Source organism: Bos mutus, chromosome 1 (genome assembly GCF_027580195.1).
Source record: "Bos mutus isolate GX-2022 chromosome 1, NWIPB_WYAK_1.1, whole genome shotgun sequence".
NCBI lineage: Eukaryota > Metazoa > Chordata > Mammalia > Artiodactyla > Bovidae > Bos > Bos mutus.
The window spans coordinates 113,435,962-113,456,897 of record NC_091617.1 but is presented as its reverse complement, the minus strand read 5'-3'; the positions used below and the strand labels follow the sequence as shown (position 1 = coordinate 113,456,897).

The 20,936-nt window shown below is 43.2% G+C and overlaps 1 protein-coding gene across 1 annotated transcript; it reads left to right on the top strand.

Moving 5' to 3' along the window:
• Window positions 1-18,738: 18,738 nt before the first annotated feature.
• On the top strand, window positions 18,739-20,599 carry RAP2B (RAP2B, member of RAS oncogene family). Its single transcript, XM_005898379.2, has one exon. It carries the CDS (start codon window positions 19,194-19,196, stop codon window positions 19,743-19,745), a length of 552 nt encoding a protein of 183 aa, XP_005898441.1. The 5' UTR covers window positions 18,739-19,193; the 3' UTR covers window positions 19,746-20,599.
• Window positions 20,600-20,936: the final 337 nt, after the last annotated feature.

Sequence of the window (20,936 nt, the reverse complement as noted above, 5' to 3'; positions counted from 1 at the left end):
AGATGAACTGGCATCTTCATGTAACCCAAATTTAACAGCTTCATGCCGTGTGCTGCACAGTTGCTGTTAGAAAACAGTTTGATTTCTACTCCTATTCCCAAACCCACACTTGGCCTCCCTTCTTTCAACAGGTGCCTTATCATTTTTATTTCCAGAGAGAAGGTTATTTGCAGTTTGAACACTTATATTTTCACCTTATCCATTCCAGTTTTTAGGTCTTTTGGCTCTTCTTCTTTCCTGTACAAGAAGAAAGATGTTTTGCCAGCCTCACCACCAGAGTTTTCAGACACCTCCTCTGCCCTCTCCTCAGAAATTTCTATTAAATGGATATCCTACTGCTTGGATTTCAGTCTCTCCATCTTTATTGACATTGAATTACTACTGAATAGTTGACTGAATTATTTTTCAATTGAAAAGCAAGCCAAAATGTAACCATAAAAAGACAGACAAAATGCTAGAGGAAAACACTAGTATTTATAAATACTTATATACCACTAGTTATATAAATGTCCTGAAAAGTGAGACAAATTTCTACTTGTGGCATGAAATTCAAAAAGAAAACCCAAAAATAAAAAGGTCAATAAATTCAAATACGATATATTTTAAAATATTAATGAAAAAGCACAAACAAGGGCTAATAACAAGTTAATAGTTATTTGCAGTTCAGTACAATTCAGTCCCATCACTTCATGGGAAATAGATGGGGAAACAGTGGAAACAGTGTCAGACTTTATTTTTGGGGGCTCCAAAATCACTGCAGATGGTGATTGCAGCCATGAAATTAAAAGACGCTTACTCCTTGGAAGGAAAGTTATGACCAACCTAGATAGCATATTCAAAAGCAGAGACATTACTTTGCCAACAAAGGTCCATCTAGTCAAGGCTATGGTTTTTCCAGTGATCATGTATGGATGTGAGAGTTGGACTGTGAAGAAAGCTGAGCGCCGAAGAATTGATGCTTTTGAACTGTGGTGTTGGAGAAGACTCTTGAGAGTCCCTTGGACTGCAAGGAGATCCAACCAGTCCATTCTGAAGGAGATCAGCCCTGGGATTTCTTTGGAAGGAATGATGCTAAAGCTGAAACTGCAGTACTTTGGCCACCTCATGCAAAGAGTTGATTCACTGGAAAAGACTCTGATGCTGAGAGGGATTGGGGCAGGAGAAGGGGACGACAGAGGATGAGATGGCTGGATGGCATCACTGACTCGATGGACGTGAGTCTGAGTGAACTCCAGGAGTTGGTGATGGACAGGAAGGCCTGGAGTGCTGGGATTCATGGGGTTGCAAAGAGTCGGACACGACTGAGCGACTGAACTGAGCTGAACAATTCAGTCACTCAGACATGTCCAACTCTTTGCGACCCCACTGACTGCAGCTCCATCCCCAGCTCCTGGAGCTTACTCAAATTCATGTCCATCAAGTCGGTGACCCATACAACCAATCTCATCCCCTTCTGTCATCCCCTTCTCCTGCCTTCAATCTTTCCCAGCATCAGGGTCTTTTCCAATGAGTCAGTTCTTTGCATCAGGTGCCCAAACTATTGGAGCTTCAGCCTCAGCATCAGTCCTTCCAATGAATATTCAGGCCTGATTTCCTTTAGGAAGGGCTGGTTTGATCTCCTTGCAGTCCAAGGGACTCTCATGCGTCTTCTCCAATACTACAGTTCAAAAACATCAATTCTTCGGTGTTCAACTTTCCTTATGGTCCAACTCTCACATCCATTCATGACTACTAGAAAAACCGTAGCTTTGAGTAGACGGACTTTTGTCGGCAAAGTAACATCTCTGCTTTTTAATATGCGGTTTAAGTTTGTCATAGCTTTTCTTCCAAGGAGCACGCATCTTTTAATTTCATGGCTGCAGTCACCATCTGCACTGATTTTGGAGCCCAAAAAAATAAAGTCTGTCAATGTTTCCATTGTTTCTCCATCTATTTGTCATGAAGTGCTGGGGCTGAATGCCATGATCTTACTTTTTTGAATGTTGAGTTTTAACCCAGCTTTTTCACTCTCCTCTTTCACTTTCATCAAGAGGCTCTTTAGTTCCTCTTCACTTTCTGCCATAAGGGTGGTGTCATCTGCATATCTGAGGTAATTGATATTTCTCCCAGGAATCTTGTTTCCAGCTTGTGCTTCATCCAGCCTGGCACTTCACATGATGTACTCTGAATATAAGTTAAATAAGCAGGGTGACAATATTCAGCCTTGACGTACTCCTTTCCCAATTTGGAACCAGTTCGTTGTTCCGTGTCCAGTTCTAACTGTTGCTTCTTGACCTGCATACAGATTTCTCAGGAGGCAGGTCAGGTGGTCTGGTATTCCCATCTCTTTCAGAATTTTCCACAGTTTGTTGTGATCCACACAAAGGCTTTAGCACAGTCAATAAAGTAGAACTAGATGTTTCTCTGGAACTCTTGCTTTTTCGATGATCCAGTGGATGTAGGCAATTTGATCTCTGGTTCCTCTGCCTTTTCTAAATCCAGCTTGAACATCTGGAAGTTCACAGTTCACATACTGTTGAAGCCTGGCTTGGAGAATTTTGAGCATTGCTTTGCTAGTGTGTGAGATGAGTACAATTGTGCGGCAGTTTGAGCATCCTTTGGCATTGCCTTTCTTTGGGATTGGAATGAAAACTGACCTTTTCCAGTCCCGTGGTCACTGCTGAGTTTTTCAAATTTTCTGACATATTGAATGCAGCACTTTCACAGCATCGTCTTTTAGAATTTGAAATAGCTCAGCTGGAATTTCATCACCTCCATTAGATTTGTTCATAGTGATGCTTCCCAAGGCCCACTTGACTTCACATTCCAGGATATCTGGCTCTAGGTGAGTGATCACACCATCGTGGTTATCTGGGTCATCAAGATCTTTTTTGTACAGTTCTTCTGTGTATTTTTGCCACCTCTTCTTAATATCTTCTGCTTCTGTTAGGTCCCTACCATTTCTGTCCTTTATTGAGCCCATCTTTGCATGAAATGTTCCCTTGGTATGTCTAATTTCCTTGAAGAGATCTCTAATCTTTCCCATTCTATTGTTTTCCTCTGTTTCTTTGCATTGATCCCTGAGGAAGGCTTTCTTATCTCTCCTTGCTATTTTTTGGAACTCTGCATTCAGATGGGTATCTTTCCTTTTCTCTTTTGATTTTCACTTCTCTTCTTTTCTCAGCTATTTGTAAGGCCTCCTCAGACAATCATTTTGCCTTTTTGCATTCCTTTTCTTGGGGATGGTCTTGTACATGTACAGGTACATGTACAATGTCATGAACCTCCATCCATCATTCTTCCTGCACTCTATCAGATCTAATCCCTTGAATCTATTTGTTACTTCTACTATATAATCGCAAGGGATTTGATTTAGGTCGTACTTGAATCGTCTTGGCAATGGCACCCCACTCCAGTACTCTTGCCTGGAAAATCCCATGGACAGAGGAGCCTGGTAGGCTGCAGTCCATGGGGTCACAAAGAGCCAAACACGACTGAGTAACTTCCCTTTCACTTATCACTTTCATGTATTGGAGAAGGAAATGGCAACCCACTCCAGTGTCCTTGTCTGAAGAATCCCAGGGACAGGGGAGCCTGGTGGGCTACCGTCTATGGGGTCACACAGAGTTGGACACAACTGAAGTGACTTAGAGTTAGCAGTGAATCGCTTTATGGTTTTCCCTACTTTCTTCAATTTAAGCCTGAATTTGGCAATAAGTTGATGATCTGAGCCATAGTCAGCTCCTGGTCTTGTTTTTGCTAACTGTATAGAGCTTCTCTATATTTGGCCACAAAGAATATAATTAGTCTGATTTTGGGAAGCCTGGCTTGGCTTGACCATCTGGTGATGTCCACGTGTAGAGTCATCTCTTGTGTTGTTGGAAGGAGGTATTTTCTGTGACCAGTAAATTCTCTTGGCAATACTCTGTAAGCTTTTGCCCTGCTTCATTTTGTACTCCATGCCCAACCTTTCCCTTTACTCCAGGTATCTCTTGACTTCCTATGTTTGCATTCCAGTCCCCTATGATGAAAATGACATCTTTTTTGGGTGTTAGTTCTAAAAGATCTCATAGATCATCGTACAACTATTCAACTTCAACTTCTTCAGCATTAGTGGTAGGGGCATAGACTTGGATTACTATGATAATGAATAGTTTGCCTTGGAAATGAACAGAGGTCATTCTGTCATTTTTGAGATTGCACCCAAGTACTGCATTTTGGACATATGAGGGCTACTCCATTTCTTCTAAGGGATTCTTGCCCACAGTAGTAGATATAATAGTCATCTGAATTAAATTCACCCATTCCTGTCCATTTTAGTTCACTGTTTCCTAAAATGTTGATGTTCACTCTTTCTATCTCCTGTTTGACCACTTCAAATTTACCTTGATTCATGGACCTAACGTTCCAAGGTGCCTAGGCAATATTGTTCTTTACAGCATTGGACTTCCATCACCAGTCACAACTGGGTGTTGTTTTCACTTTGGCTCCCTCTGTCTCTTTATTCTTCCTCGAGTTACTTCTCTGCTCTTCTCCAGTAGCATATTGGGCACCTACTGACCTGGAAAGTTCATCTTTCAGTGTCCTATCTTATTTCCTTTTCATACTGTTCATGAGGTTCCCAAGGTAAGAATACTGAAGTGGTTTGCCATTTCCTTTTCCAGTGGACCATGTTTTGTCAGAACTCTCCATGACCCATCCCTCTTGGGGGGCCCTACACGATATGGCTCATAATTTCATTGAGTTAGACGAGGCTGTGATCCATGTGGTCACATTTATAAATACTTACATAACACTAGTTTTATAAATATCCTAGAGTGTAAGACAGCTTTATACTTGTGGCATGAAATTCTGAAAGAAAACCTAAAAGAAAAAAGTCAATAAATTCAAATAGAATATTTTTTTAATATTAATGAAAAAGCATAAACACAGGGTAATAACAAACTAATAGTTATTTTCCAAGTATGTGATTATCAGAGGTTAATATCCTTATTATATAACATAACTATAATACATAGTCAACAATTATAAATCAATAAGAAAAAGTTGAGAAGTCCAACAAAAGATGGGTGCTACTTTAACTATTGAAAACAAATTTAAAGTACATGTGTAAAAATATAAATCTGTGTATTTCATAAGTTATAAAGAATTTCCTAAAGTTATATATAACTGTGTTTATATATTCACTATTTGAGTAGTATTTCACTATAGATTAAAGGGCTTCCCTTGTGACTCAGCTGGTAAAGAATCTGCCTGCAATGCAGGAGACCTGGGTTTGATCCTTGGGTTGGGAGGATCCCCTGGAGAAGGGAAAAGCTATCTACAGGCCTACTCTAGTATTCTGCCCTGGAGAATTCCATGGACTGTATAGTCCATGGGGTTGCAAAGAGTCAGACAGGACTGAGCAACTTTCACTTTCACTATAGATTGAAGTCAAGAGTTATGGCTATATCCAATGACAGATTATTACCTAATTTTGATTATATGTTTGGCCTCCAGCAACAAATGAGGGTATTTTGTTAATACATAGTTTAGAGATTGGCAAACCATGAGCCTGTGGGCCAAATGCAGCCCACCACCTGTTTCTATAAAGAAAGTGTTATCGAGCTCAATCATGTGCATTTATTTACATATTGTCTATGGCTGCTTTTATACTGCAGGGGCAGATTTGAGTAGCTGTAAGAAGAGATGGCAAGAATACACAGAAGAACTGTACAAAAAAGATCTTCATGACCCAGATAAGCACGATGGTGTGATCATTGACCTAGAGCCAGACATCCTGGAATGTGAAGTCAAGTGGGCCTTAGAAAGCATCACTACGAACAAAGCTAGTGGAGGTGATGGAATTCCAGTGGAGCTCTTTCAAATCCTGAAAGATGATGCTATGAAAGTGCTGCACTCAATATGCCAGCAAATTTGGAAAACTCAGCAGTGGCCACAGGACTGGAAAAGGTCAGTTTTCATTCCAATCTCAAAGAAAGGCAATGCCAAAGAATGCTTAAACTACAGCACAATTGCACTCATCTCACACGCTAGTAAAGTAATGCTCAAAATTCTCCAGGCCGGGCTTCAGCAATATGTGAACTGTGAACTTCCTGATGTTCAAGCTGGTTTTAGAAAAGGAAGAGGAACCAGAGATCAAATTGCCAACATCTGCTGGATCATGGAAAAAGCAAGAGAGTTCCAGAAAAACATCTATTTCTGCTTTATTGACTATGCCAAAGCCTTTGACTGTGTGGATCACAATAAACTGTGGAAAATTCTTCAAGAGATGGGAATACCAGACCACCTGATCTGCCTCTTGAGAAATTTGTATGCAGGTCAGGAAGCAATAGTTAGAACTGGACATGGAACAACAGACTGGTTCCAAATAGGAAAAGGAGTTTGTCAAGGTTGTATACTGTCACCCTGTTTATTTAACTTATATGCAGAGTACATCATGAGAAACGCTGGACTGGAAGAAACACAAGCTGGAATCAAGATTGCCGGGAGAAATATCAATCACCTCAGATATGCAGATGACACCACCCTTATGGCAGAAAGTGAAGAGGAACTCAAAAGCCTCTTGATGAAAGTGAAAGTGGAGAGTGAAAAAATTGGCTTAAAGCTCAACATTCAGAAAATGAAGATCATGGCATCCGGTCCCATCACTTCATGGGAAATAGATGGGGAAACAGTGGAAACAGTGTCAGACTTAATTTTTCTGGGCTCCAAAATCACTACAGATGGTGACTGCAGCCATGAAATTAAAAGACGCTTACTCCTTGGAAGGAAAGTTGTAACCAACCTAGATAGCATATTCAAAAGCAGAGACATTACTTTGCCAACAAAGGTTCGTCTGGTCAAGGCTATGGTTTTTCCTGTGGTCATGTATGGATGTGAGAGTTGGACTGTGAAGAAGGCTGAGCGCCAAAGAATTGATGCTTTTGAACTGTGGTGTTGGAGAAGACTCTTTGAGAGTCCCTTGGACTGCAAGGAGATCCAACCAGTCTATTCTGAAGGAGATCAGCCCTGGGATTTCTTTGGAAGGAATGATGCTGAAGCTGAAACTGCAGTACTTTGGCCACCTCATGCGAAGAGTTGACTCATTGGAAAAGACTCTGATGCTGGGAGGGATTGGGGGCAGGAGGAGAAGGGGACGACAGAGGATGAGATGGCTGGATGGCATCACTGATTCGATGGACGTGAGTCTGAATGAACTCCAGGAGTTGGTGATGGACAGGGAGGCCTGGCGTGCTGCAATTCATGGGGTTGTGAAGAGTTTGACATGACTGAGCGACTGATCTGATCTGATCTGAATGGAGATGTATGGCTCACAAAATCTGAAATATTTACTCTCTGGCCCAAACTAAAGTTTGCCAACTGTTTGTTTAAAACATTTAGCTTACATGAAACATGGAAATGTTTGATAAGTTTCCTAGGATCACTCCTTTGTAATAATTCTATATAATTATATTCTACATGGCAATAACGTTTTTTTAAGGACATAAATTCCTTAAGAGAAAGGATTTGGTTTTTATACTTCAGGGGTAATATGTTCACGTTGCCATAGTTGAATAATAGGCCAGTACTCTTTCTTTTAAATGTAAGTTTTAAAACAAAGAAAGAAAAAAATCTTCAGAATAACAAACTTCTACGATAGAACTAAATACAATAATCATAAAATCATTTAAACAGCCTGAATTCTGCAGTTCTAGTGTTATCTTCCTAAGATATCACCACAGATCCTTTTCTGAAACTTTCTACCACAAGATAGTGTAACTGCAAGAAAAATAGAAACCCCTTTGGCAGATTCCTTAAACCAAGCCTGACAGCTAATGGTAATTTACAGAGGAAGCTTCCTCTGCCTCAATATAGACTCTCATTGTCTCCATCAAAACCACAAAGTTTGAAGGATTTATTGGAACCCCTGCTGCAGAAAGAATGATAGGCTTCCTCCAGCATCAGGGGAAATGATGGATTTTTGTCCCTGCAAGAGAAAAGGAGACTCCTTTAATTTTGTGGTTGGTGACAAAAAAGCAAGTGAAAGTTCTTTTGTTTTTTTTAACTTTATTATTTTATTGAACTTTGGTTGATTTACAGTGTTAGTTACTGATGTATAGCAAATTTTTCAGTTATAGAGAGATATTTTTTTATAATCTTTTCCATTATGGTTATCATAGGCTATTAAATACAGTTCTCTGTGCTATACAGTAGGACCTCATTGTTTATCTATTCTGTATATAAAAGCATACATCAGCTAACCCCAACCTCCCACTCATTCTTTCCCCATGGCAACCACCAGTCTGTTCTCTATGTCCCTGATGCTGTTTCCTGGATTGGTTCTTTTGTGCCTCATTTTAGACTCCACATATAAGGGTTATCATATGGTATTTGTCTTCCTCTGACTTATTTCACGTAGTGTGACAGTCTCTTGTTGCAGCCGTATTGCTGCAAATAGCATTGTTTTGTCCTTTTTTATGGCTGAGTAGTATTTTATTGTATATATGTACCATGTATCTTTATCTATTCATCTGTTGTTGGACATTTAGGTTGTTTCCATGTCTGGGTTATGTGAACAGTGCTGCTGTGAACATGGGTGCATGTATCCTTTTTAGTTATAGTTTTGACTGAAATAGAGGAAAACAATAGAATGGGAAAGACTAGAGATCTCTTCAAGAAAATTAGATACCAAGGGGACATTTCATGCAAAGATGGGCTCAATAAAGGAGAGAAACGGTAGGGACCTAACAGAAGCAGAAGATATTAAGAAGAGGTGGTAAGAATACACAGAAGAACTGTACAAAAAAGATCTTCATGACCCAGATAACCAGAATGGTGTGAACACTCACCTAGAGCCAGACATCCTGGAATGTGAAGTCAAGTGGGCCTCAGGAAGCATCACTATAAACAAGGCTAGTGGAGGTGACAGAATTCCAGTTGAGCTATTCCAAATCCTGAAAGATGATGCTGTGAAAGTGCTACACTCAATATGCCAGCAAATTTGGAAAACTCAGCAGTGGCCACAGGACTGGAAAAGGTCAGTTTTCATTCCAATCCCTAAGAAAGGCAATGCCAAAGAATGCTCAAACTACCGTACAATTGCACTCATCTCACACACTAGCAAAGGAATGCTCAAAATTCTCCAAGCCAGGCTTTAGCAATACATGAACCGTGAACTTCCAGATGTTCAAGCTGGTTTTAGAAAAGGCAGAGGAACCAGAGATCAAATTGCCAACATCTGCTGGATCATCGGAAAAGCAAGAGAGTTCCAGAAAAACATCTATTTCTGCTTTATTGACTATGCCAAAGCCTTTGACTGTGTGGATCACAATAAACTGTGGAAAATTCTGAAAGAGATGGGAATACCAGACCACATGACCTGCCTCCTGAGAAACCTGTATGCAGGTCAGGAAGCAACAGTTAGAACTGGACCTGGAACAACAGACTGGTTCCAAATAGGAAAAGGAGTACGTCAAGGCTGTATATTGTCATCCTACTTATTTAACTTATATGCAGAGTACATCATGAGAAATGCTAGGCTGGAAGAAGCACAAGCTGGAATCAAGATTGCTGGGAGAAATATCAATCACCTCAGATATGCAGATGACACCACCCTTATGTCAGAAAGTGAAGAGGAACTCAAAAGCCTCTTGATGAAAGTGAAAGAGCAGAGTGACAAAGTTGGCTTAAAGCTCAACATTCAGAAAACTAAGATCATGGCATCTGGTCCCATCACTTCATGGCAAATAGATGGGGAAACAGTGGCTGACTTTATTTTTCTGGGCTCCAAAATCACTGCAGATGGTGACTGCAGCCATGAAATTAAAAGACACTACTTGGAAAGAAAGTTATGACCAACCAAGACAGCATATTAAAAAGCAGAGACACTACTTTTCCAACAAAGATCTGTCTAGTCAAGGCTATGGTTTTTCCTGTGGTCATGTATGGATGTGAGAGTTGGACTGTGAAGAAGGCTGAGCGCCAAAGAATTGATGCTTTTGAACTGTGGTGTTGGAGAAGACTCTTGAGAGTCCCTTGGACTGCAAGGAGATCCAACCAGTCCATCCTAAAGGAGATTAGCCCTGGGTGTTCATTGGAAGGACACGTGCTGAAGCCGAAACTCCAGTACTTTGACCACCTAATGCGAAGAGCTGACTCAGTGGAAAAGACCCTGATGCTAGGAAAGATTGATGGCAGGAGGAGAAGGGGAAGACAGAGGATGAGATGGTTGGATGGCATCACCAACTCAATGGACGTGGGTTTGGGTGGATTCCAGGAGTTGGTGATGGACAGGGAGGCCTGGCGTGCTGTGGTTCATGGGGTCACAAAGAGTCGGACACGACTGAGCAACTGAAGTGAACTTGACTAGATATATGTCCAGGATTAGGATTATTGGATCATATGGTAATTCTATTTTTGATTTTCTGAGGAAGCTCCAACCTCCACAGTGGCTGAACCAGCTTACAATCCCACCAACAGTGTAGCAAGGGTCCATTTTCTCCATACCCTCTTCAGCATTTGTCATCTGTAGACTTTTTCATGATTGCCATCCTGACCAGTGTGAAGTGGTACCTTGTTGTAGTCTTGATTTGCATTTTTTTAATAATTAGTGGTATTGAGCATCTATTCATGTGCCTATTAGCCATCTATATTTCTTCTTTGGAAAAATGTTTGTTTAGGTCTTCTGCTCTTTTTGGATTGGGTTGTTTGTTGTTGTTGTTGTATGAGTTGTTGGTATATTTTGGAAATTAAACCCTTGTCTGTTGCATAATTTGCAAATATGTTCTCCCATTTATGGTTTCCTTTGCTGTGAAAAAGCTTGTTAAGTTTGATTAGGTCCCATTTGTTTATTTTTCTTTTTATTTCTATTGCCTTCAGGGACTAAGAAATTGGTATGATTTATATCAGAGAATGTTTTGCCTGTGATCTCTTCTAGCAGTTTGATGATGTCATGTCTAGGTTTAAGTCTGCAAGCCATTTTGAGCTTATTTTTGTACATGGTGAGAGGGTGTGGTCTGACTTCATTGATTTATATCTCGCTGTCCAACTTTCCCAGTACCACTTGCTAAAGAGACGGTCCTTTCCCTATTGTATATTCTTGCCTCTTTGGTGAGGATTAATTGACTGTAGGTTCAGTTTGTTTTAGTCACTCAGTTGTTTGGCACTCTTTGTGACCCCATGGACTGCAGACTCCAGGCTTCTCTGTCCATCACCAATTACTAGAGCTTGCTCAAACTCATGCCCATCAAGTCGGTGATGCCATTCAACAGTCTCATCCTCTGTTAGCCCCTTCTCCTGCCTTCAATCTCCCAGCATCAGGGTCTTTCCCAATGAGTCAGTTCTTCGAATTAGGTGCCCAAAGTACTGGAGTTTCAGCTTCACCATCAGTCCTTCCAATGAATATTCAGGACTGATTTCCATTAGGATTGAATGGTTTTATCTCCTTGCAATCCAAGGAATTCTCAAAAGTCTTCTCCAACTCCACAGTTCAAAAGCATCAATTCTTTGGCACTCAGCCTTCCTTATAGTCCAACTCTCACATCCATTCATGACTACTGGAAAAACCATAGCTTTGACTAGACAAACCTTTGTTGGCAAAGTAATGCCTCTGCTTTTTAATATGCTATCTAGCTTTTCTTCCAAGGAGCAAGCTTCTTTTAATTTCATGGCTGCAGTCACCATCAGCAGTGATTTTGGAGCCCCCTCCCCCGCAAAAAAAAAGTCTGTCACTGTTTCCACTGTTTCCCCATCTATTTGCCATGAAGTGATGGGACTGGATGCCATGATCTTAGTTTTTTGAATGTTCAGTTTTAGCCTAGCTTTTTCACTATCCTCTTTCATTTTCATCAAGAGGCTCTTTAGTTCCTCTTCGCTTTCTGCATATCTGAGGTTATTGATATTTCTCCTGGTAGTCTTGATTCCAGCTTGTGCTTCATCCAGCCCAGCATTTCTCATGATGTACTCTACATAGAAGTTAAATAAGCAGGGTGACAATATACAGCCTTGACGTACTCCTTTCCCAAGTTGGAACTAGTCTGTTCTTCCATGTCCAGTTCTAACTGGACATGTTGCTTCTTGACTTGCATACAGATTTCTCAGGAGGCAGGTGAGGTGGTCTGGTATTCCCATCTCTTGAAGAATTTTCCACAGTTTGTTGTGATCCACACAGTCAAAGGCTTTGGCACAGTCAGTAAAGCAGATGTTTTTCTGGAACTCTCTTGCTTTTTTGATGATCCAGTGGATGTTGGCAATTTGATCTCTGGTTTCTGTGCCTTTTCTTTTTTTTTTTTTTTTTTTTGTGGTTTAGTCACTAAGCCATGTCCGACTGTTGTGACTCCATGGAATGTAGCCTGCCAGGCTTCTCTGTCCATGGGATTCTCCAGGCAAGAATACGGGAGTTCTGTGCCTTTTCTAAATCCAGCTTGAACATTTGGAAGTTCATGGTTCCCGTACTATTGATACCTGGCTTGGAGTATGAAATCTTGCCTGCAGGTGTATGGGTTTATTTCGGTCTCTCTATTCTGTTCTGTAGACCCATATATCTGATTTTGTGCCAGTGCTACAATGTTTTGATTACTGTAGCTTTGTAGTACTGTCTGAAGTCTGGGAAGTTTATGCTTCTTGCTTGCTTGTTCTTCACTAACCCTTGGCAATCCTGGGTCTTTCATGTTCCATAGTAATAGAATTATTTGTTCTACCACTATGAAAAATGTCATGTGTAATTTGATAGGGATTATATTACATTTGTAGATTGCTTTGGATAGAATGACTATTTTAACAATATCAATTCTTCCAATCCAAAAGCATGGAATATCTTTCCATTTCTTTGAATAATATTGTTTCCTTTATACATGTTTTATAGTTGTCAGCATATAAATCTTTCACATCCTTGGTCAGGTTTATTCCTAAGTGTTTTATTTCTGGGGATATAATTTTAAAGTAAGTAAGTAAGTGAAATCACTCAGTCATGTCCGACTCTTTGCGACCCCATGGACTGTAGCCCACCAGGTTTCTCTGTACATGGGATTCTCCAGGCAAGAATGTTGGAGTGGGTTGCCATTTCCTTCTCCAGGGGATCTTCCCTACCCAGGGATCGAACCCGGGTCTCCCGCATTAAAGGCAAACACTTTAACCTCTGAGCCACCAGGGAAGCTTTTTTTTTTTTTTTTTGCATTCCATTGGATATTTCATTGTGGTATAAAGAAATACAGTTAATTCCTATATGTTAATCTTGTATCCTGCTTCCTTGCTGAATTCATTTATTAGTTCTAATAGTTTTTGTATGGAGTCTTTAAGTTTTTCTGTATATAGTATCATATCATCTGCATATAATGACAATTTTACGAGAAGAAAGCACTTTTTAATGGATCTAAGGCATTGCTTCTATTCCTGCTGTATTTGTTTCTGTGGAATGCCAGAATATTGTGTAACTGTGGTTTCAACTATGAAAAATAGGATCAATGAAATCAATTTAAAATTTCCCTTGAGTGAGAATATATTCATCACATAAAAGTGGTGCTCTAAGCCCATTTTGTTCTTTTCTCTACAGATCAGAGTCTCAGGCAAGTCTCAGACTCTATAGAAAAGGTCAGGTCATTTAGCTTAGAAAAGATTTTTCTTTTAAGAAAAATCATGTAAAATAACAACAGTAGACCAAACCATTAGTAAGAGTCTATGATAGAACTCAAGTTGTGTGGTAGTTGCCTATGTTTGTGTAACACTTCAGCCCAGGATAACATTTTTATGGAGTTATGAGTGGTTTTTATTATCAAAAATAACAGTACATTAACATATATGGTGAAATCATATTTAATTCTAATCTGATAGCCTTGAGATGATAGTAATTTTGATTTTTCTATTTCTTTATTTGGGCCTATCAAAAAGTTTGTAAAAAGCTTGGCTGATTTTAAGAGATTATTTTAAAAATTTAACTCACCTACATTTTCCTATGAAAAATAACTTTAAGAGGAGAAAAAAATCCAATCAGAGTACACATAAGGGGCAAACAGTGAAATTATAAAATCAGGCATACATTTGTCTCTCTTTAATTACCATGCTAGAATTTTAGAACATTTTTTAAGATATAAAATCTCATTACAAGGAATACAAACCATTGTTCTTACAAGTTGGCTGCCTAAAGTGCAATATGAAGAGTATGAAATGATGATGGTTTGGCTGACTAATGAATATTTTTAGGGGCATAACTAGTGATTATTTTTTAAAGACCACTGATAAAATAAAACATCTTAAGCCTGCTTGTGGGTGCCTGGTTATAACATGTTCAGGTACTTAACAAATATTTACTGAGAACTCTGAAAGGCACAGTCAGTGTTACAGCAACATCCCTTTAAAATAATGATACATGGTCACTCTCAACTCCTGATATTTTCAAAATTAGAATTTTTTTAAAGAATTATTTATCTACAGGTCAAGCCAGCTAAAACTATGAACATGATGAAATAAACCTCCACTTTGTATAAATGAAGAGGACAAATGGGTACTTATTTTCTGGAGGACTTAGAAGATTCATGTTGTAGCAAACCCTCTTAATTCTTTGAAGGCCCAAAACCAGTGTCACAGAAGCTCACTGTGTGAGCAAGGCCAGGCAGGGATCACCGGGTATATAATAGTCAATACCAAAGATTAAGTAGTTCTTAATCTGTTAGCCTTTACTTCAGATCGTTTTCTAGAGGTGTCTTTTGTGTGTTATCTGCACAAACATTTAATATCTTCAGAGTAAGAGTTTATCTACTGGGTGCTTTGGTAGTTTTTCCCAAGTACTCAGAACCACACCAGACAGCATTGGCAGTGTTTCCATCCATATAAGGGTAGACTTTATCACTCCAGCATCTTTAAGACTCAGGGAGACTGAAACATTAGTATTTTACAGTTTTCTAAGGATACAGGAAGTGTTTTGTCTCACCAAGAATTAGTATATCTTTTACCACAAAGAGAGTTTGGGAAAGGGATAAAATGCCATTCATATACCCATAAATAGTTAATTGAGGGACTCCTGTGTAGGCACTCTTACTGGGGGAAGGACAGAGGTGGCTCCAAAGATAAGCCATATATGGACTCTGACCTCAAGGAATTCACACAGTGACACAATACAAACATGTAAATGATTATGGTACAGGATAATTGGATATGACACAGGATTATACCATAAGGAAGGTACATAAAGACTCCTAACAAATTTCACAGGAAGAACTGATCCACTTTAAAAATTTGTGCATCAGTAATTTCAATCATTACTTCATTTTGAATCACAAAGCCCCAGTGGAAATCTTTCTGAGGGAGACTATCTGAGTGTAATAAAAATTATTATCAAAGAATCCTTAATGGGAAAGATTCAAAGTGTGGCAACTCTTTGGTACCAGAGAGGCCACCAAGATTCAAAAATACCCATCTGCATAACTACCCAGAATCCTGAAGATGGTCTCTTCTAGATACGGCTGTCAAGACACCTGGGTTGTAATTGTCATGAATATATGGTGCACTGCAGCTTTAAAAGCATATTTCCATCCATTATTTGCTAATTATTATCCCTGAGTATAGGCTGGCACCTTGAAAAGGGGCAGCCAGGACTCCAGGGTTCTAATTCTGCTCAGTGGCTGTGATGTAAAATGGAGCATTTGGTCATCAGATACTCTCCAAAGTTCCTTGGGTAGCCCGGTGGGTGGGGCAAACTTTATTATCACCACTTTAGAGATAGAGAAACTAAGGTCAGGAGCAACTTGAGGGGCTTGCCCAAGGTCTCACAAAATAATTGATAAGTAATACTTGAGATTAGACACCTTGCCCATAAGGACAAAGTATTTTCTACTATATCGTACTCAGAACCACACCTAATTTCTGTGGGCTAGAGGACAGAGGCCCAGGTAGCATTACTCTAGTTATATCAGTTATAAATCAAGATAAGTGAAGTCGCTCAGCCGTGACCGACTCTTTGTGACCCCATGGACTGTAGCCTACCAGCCTCCTCCATTAATGGGATTTTCCAGGCAACTAGAGTGGGCTGCCATTTCCTTCTCCAGGGGATCTTCCTGACCCAGGATCGAACCTGAGTCTCCCGCATTGCAGGCAGATGCTTTACCGTCTGAGCCACCAGAGAAGCCCTAAAATCAAGATAACACAAGTGTTAAAATATGGTATGTCCTCCCACCTTGACAAATACTTCTTTGAAAGACCTGGGTGGTCAGGTGTGAATCACAAATTCTTAGACTTCTCCAAGAGCCAGGCTGGAAAGTGGCAGGGAAGAGAAAGCTGACTGGAAGGCACCCCTCTTTCTGCAGTTAAGTGGGGGCCCATAGTGCCTGGGAGGGCACTCCTTAGTTCATGGGTCCAAGCACCACCCGCACTCCAACAAAGACCCATTCCTGCACACAGGGGTGAGTTCAGAGATCCAAGAAGATCCTAGAAGAGGGTTTGGTACTATTTAGGGAGGGGATTCCAGAATTCTGACCACCTGGGGCATGGTCTGGACGTGGGTTCTAGCCCCTTAACCCTGTGGGAAGGGGCACTGTCAGAAGAGTCAGAGGGTGGACATAGGTCCCTCTAGCTTGGGCTTAAGAGCCAGTCTGTTCATACTACCTCAAAAATCAACCTAAGAAAGGGTACAATCTGGAAACTTTCTTGTTAGAAAATAGTATTCCTAATAGTTACAAGACCAGATTCTGCACCCAAACACCTGGGTCAGGATCCCAGCGTGACCACTTATGCTGTGAAATTTCATGCCAGTTATGCCAGTTAGGCGACATCTTAGGATCTCAGTTTCCTCATTTTTAAAATAGGTATAATTACTATTTTTATGAGGAGTAAACAAGATAGCACATGTAAAACACCTGGCAAACATTAAACTGGGTAAATGCGAGGTTCGCTCCAGCTATATTAGGTGAGTTTGCCTTGAAAGGTTTCTGGAGAATTATATAAAGGTTAACTAGCGAAGCACTCTGATAACCCCTCTCTCCACTAAATAGCGGAGCCAGGAGCAGGAATGGGCTCCGCCCACCCAAGGCATGGGCTGCTGCCCAGGACCCATTGGGTCCCATGGCCAGGACTTTAAGTTGCAGCTGTGCATTCTATGAGCTATAGCTAGAGGTTCAAAGAAGGTTAACTGGCAACGCGGCCCTGAGTCACAACGGGACCAAGGCACTGAAACCAAGCATTAGCACACCATTTCTTTTATCCCTCCAATGCAGATGGTTAAACCAGTGAGAAGTGGCGTCGACAGGATACCAAGCCAGGGTTGATGAAGCTCGGTCCCCGCCCACCCCTAAACCCTGGGGCTCACGCTATCATAACTTAGTCTTTTGACAGGTCTTGACATCTCTCCTCCGCGAGAAAGGAGAGACCTGGAACAAGCCAAGGCATCTCGCTGGTAGCTCCTGTGAGTAGGAGCCAAGCCCAGTTTAGCGAATGCCCGCCCCAAAGCAAAGATGTTTACCAAAGGCAAGCCTGGGCATTCCCCCACCCCACCGGGTGAGCTGAATTCAGTGTGGCCCATTTCCACATCCTAGCCCCTCCCCCTCCCTGGGGAAAATTAAAAAAAAAAACCACCTTGGAAACTTTGCCATTTCTTGAGGACCAAGAACTGTAACCAGCTCCCTTTAACGGACAGTCGTGACTGGGCACCGAGAAGTCAGACTTGAAAACACCAACAAAGGACTATATTTAGCTCTGAGCTCTCCGCCTAAATTCCTTTTATTTTTTTCACTTTTAGCTTCAAAACGACTAGGTTGGGGAAGTGGGAGGAAGGGGGCGGGGGAAAGCAGAGAAAGAACAGCTGTGCCTCCGCCTCTCAACTCAATCTCTATAAATAACCAATCATGAGCGGAGGCTACTTTTTAGCCAATGAAGCAGCCCAAACTGATAAAACCTTGGCAGTAGCCAATGGAAGAACATTCGAGGGTGTGAGATTTGCGCCCCAGGACCAATGGGTCCTGAGTCTGGGAGAGGTAATTTGAGCTGGAGCGTGGGTGTGCAGGGCACAAGCTTCCTACTTCCAAACCCCCAAACCTACTCCGCCCACTGAGCATGCCCTGACTAGCTACCGGCACCCGGGCTGATTGTGGATCGGGTTGTGATTCACTCCCCGGGTTTTGGCCCTAGCCGAGTGGGGAGGTGGGTGGGGCCTTCTGAGTCCCAGCCTGGAGACCGCCCTGATCAGTAGAGGCTGCCCATTCCCTCATGCGGACGGGTTTCAGGCCGAATGTTCCTGTTTTCTTTGTCTGAAGGATGAAGTGCGAGGAGAGTCCGCCAGAGAAGGCTGGGTAGAAAGGGCCACGTCTAGAGTGTGGAGAAATGCTCCTCCCATAGAAGAAAATGTTTCTTTGGACCTCGGCCTTCGGGACGCACACCCGCCGGGGGCTCGGGGAGTGGAGTCCACAAGCTTTGGATAAAAGGAGCGGCAAGAGACCAGCCTGTTCCCGGGGTGGTCCACGGCGCCCGTCCTCTTCTCATAGAGCCGGGATTCCTATGCACTAAAGCCAGGTCGGCGAGGGCCTTCGTCCTCCCTCGAACTGTCCCAACCAGTCTCTTAACACCCATACACCACCACACATTTCTCCGGCTCCTACACTAGTGCCTATCCCGAATCCGCTAGTCTTGAATCAAATCACTAGCTCCGCCTACAGCCCCACCCCCGTCCGGCCCCCCGGAAAACCAGGAGCCGGGGATCCGGCGGGCGGGGCCGGCAGCGGCGCACTGGGCATGCTCGCCAGGGCGGGGCGGGCGGGCTGCGCGCGGCGAGTAGGAAGCCCTCGCCCCGCGGAGGCTGCGGGAGAGAGCTCTAAGGGCCGCGGCGGTGGGCGCACGCTCTGCGGGGACTCATGCCACGCGCGTCCCGGCCCGGCGCGCAATTAGCAGCCGCCTCCGCAGCCCGCCGCCGCCGCCTCCTCCTCGCCTTCCTGGGCTGCTGCGGAGAGAAGCTGCAGCCCTCGCCTAGCACCGGCTGCCGGCATTGTCCTCCCGATCCGCCGCCCAGGCTGCTGCCGCCGCCGCCGTGGGCTGCCCCGGGGCCCCGGACCCGCGCTGCAGGGACTCGCCGCCGCGCCGGCCGGCCCGGCGCTCGGCCCCCGCTTGGTGATTTCCGCGTCCTGCGTTCCTCGGTCATCTCCTGAGTTTTTCCTGCATAGCTGAGGACAGAGAAGTCCAGCCACCAAGCCCAGCTTTCCTCCGGTGCGCAGCCCCGACGGGGCCGTGGCAGGCGCAGCGAGAACGCCGACGGAGCCATGAGAGAGTACAAAGTGGTGGTGCTGGGCTCGGGCGGCGTGGGCAAGTCCGCGCTCACGGTGCAATTCGTGACCGGCTCCTTCATCGAGAAGTATGACCCCACCATCGAGGACTTCTACCGCAAAGAGATTGAGGTGGACTCATCGCCGTCGGTGCTGGAGATCTTGGACACGGCAGGCACAGAGCAGTTCGCATCCATGCGGGACCTGTACATCAAAAATGGCCAGGGCTTCATCCTCGTGTATAGTCTTGTTAACCAGCAGAGCTTCCAGGACATCAAGCCCATGCGGGACCAGATCATCCGCGTGAAGCGGTACGAGCGCGTGCCCATGATTCTCGTGGGCAACAAGGTGGACCTGGAGGGCGAGCGCGAGGTTTCATTCGGCGAGGGCAAGGCCCTGGCGGAGGAGTGGAGCTGCCCCTTCATGGAGACTTCGGCCAAAAACAAAGCCTCGGTGGACGAGCTGTTCGCCGAGATCGTGCGGCAGATGAACTACGCGGCGCAGCCCAACGGCGATGAGGGCTGCTGCTCGGCCTGCGTGATCCTCTGAGGCGCCCGCGGCTGCCGCGCGACAGCCGCGCTCTGCGCACAAAAGCCAAACGCACCCGACTCTTCTAAATGTGATTTCTCTTCTTGCTTTGAGATTGGAGATGACTTTGCATCGGCTGGGGGTTCTTGGCGCCCGACTGGCCGCGGTGGTCGCGTCCCCCGCCTCTCCCCGGTTTCCGAGGGGTTGTCCCGTCATGACCATCCGAGTCTTGGTGGAAATGTGGATCTTTGCAGCATGTACGTTTCTCATTGATTTTGGTTGACGCATATTTCCCCATTGAAGCAGCCCGTGGGGCCCTGTATTGGCGGCTTGACACCGGCAGGCGAAAGTTTCAGTCTGGAAAAAAAAAAAAAAGAGAAATGGGGTGGGGGCGGAAGAGGACGGGGAGAAGGTGGAAAAGGGGGGATTTTTTGTTTTTGTTTTTCTGTCAACAACCGTTTTTTTTAGTTCCAAGTTTCAAAAACACGGAAGGAAGTCCGGGAGAACCAAATGAAGGAGCAGGAGGAGAGGAAGAAACTTTTGTTTTTTCCTTGTTTTCCAGGAGTAGCTGGAAATTAAGATCGGGTTCCTTTTCTGCCAGCTTGGAAAGGCAACCCCGTGACTGATTTCGATTCTGAGGATGTCTATGCAAAGTTGGATTCTTGTTACAGTGTATCCAATCTGAAGTATTGCACATCTGAACTGGGACTGTTAACACTGATGCCAATACAGTGTGGGGTGCCAGAAAGTGTCTGCTGATAATTTGTGGGGGGAAAAAATCTATTTTGTTTACCTACTGTATCAAAGGGGAGTCTGGGGGAGAACGGTAGTATTTTTTTTTATCAGCTGTGAAAAAAAAATGTTACAGATCTGCACATTTTTGTGTGTACTGTTGTGTGTGTGTTTTTTTAGATTTAGCTTTTTGTTCGTATTGGTTGGCCATACATGGTTTTGATGGCTAGCTCTTTAAACTACAGTACAGAAACTTCGCAATGTGATTCAGGGCCCCCAGCACCCCTGTGTCTGCAGAGTGCCTTCAAAACTCAGCTGTTCCAGCCGGTGCCAACCTGTGAACTTCCCACCAGATCCCAGAATCTGTTATTCCTCCCCCAAACTACTTCCCAGTTTACTTTTAATAATCTTCCTGAAGGAGCCAGGACAATAGGGCCTGTTGTTCAGTGAATTCTTTATTCTTTCCAGCCTTTAAAATGT

Coding starts and splice junctions, on each gene's coding strand:
- RAP2B (XM_005898379.2), top strand. CDS start 19,194: ATGAGAGAGTACAAAGTGGTGGTGCTGGGCTCGGGCGGCGTGGGCAAG.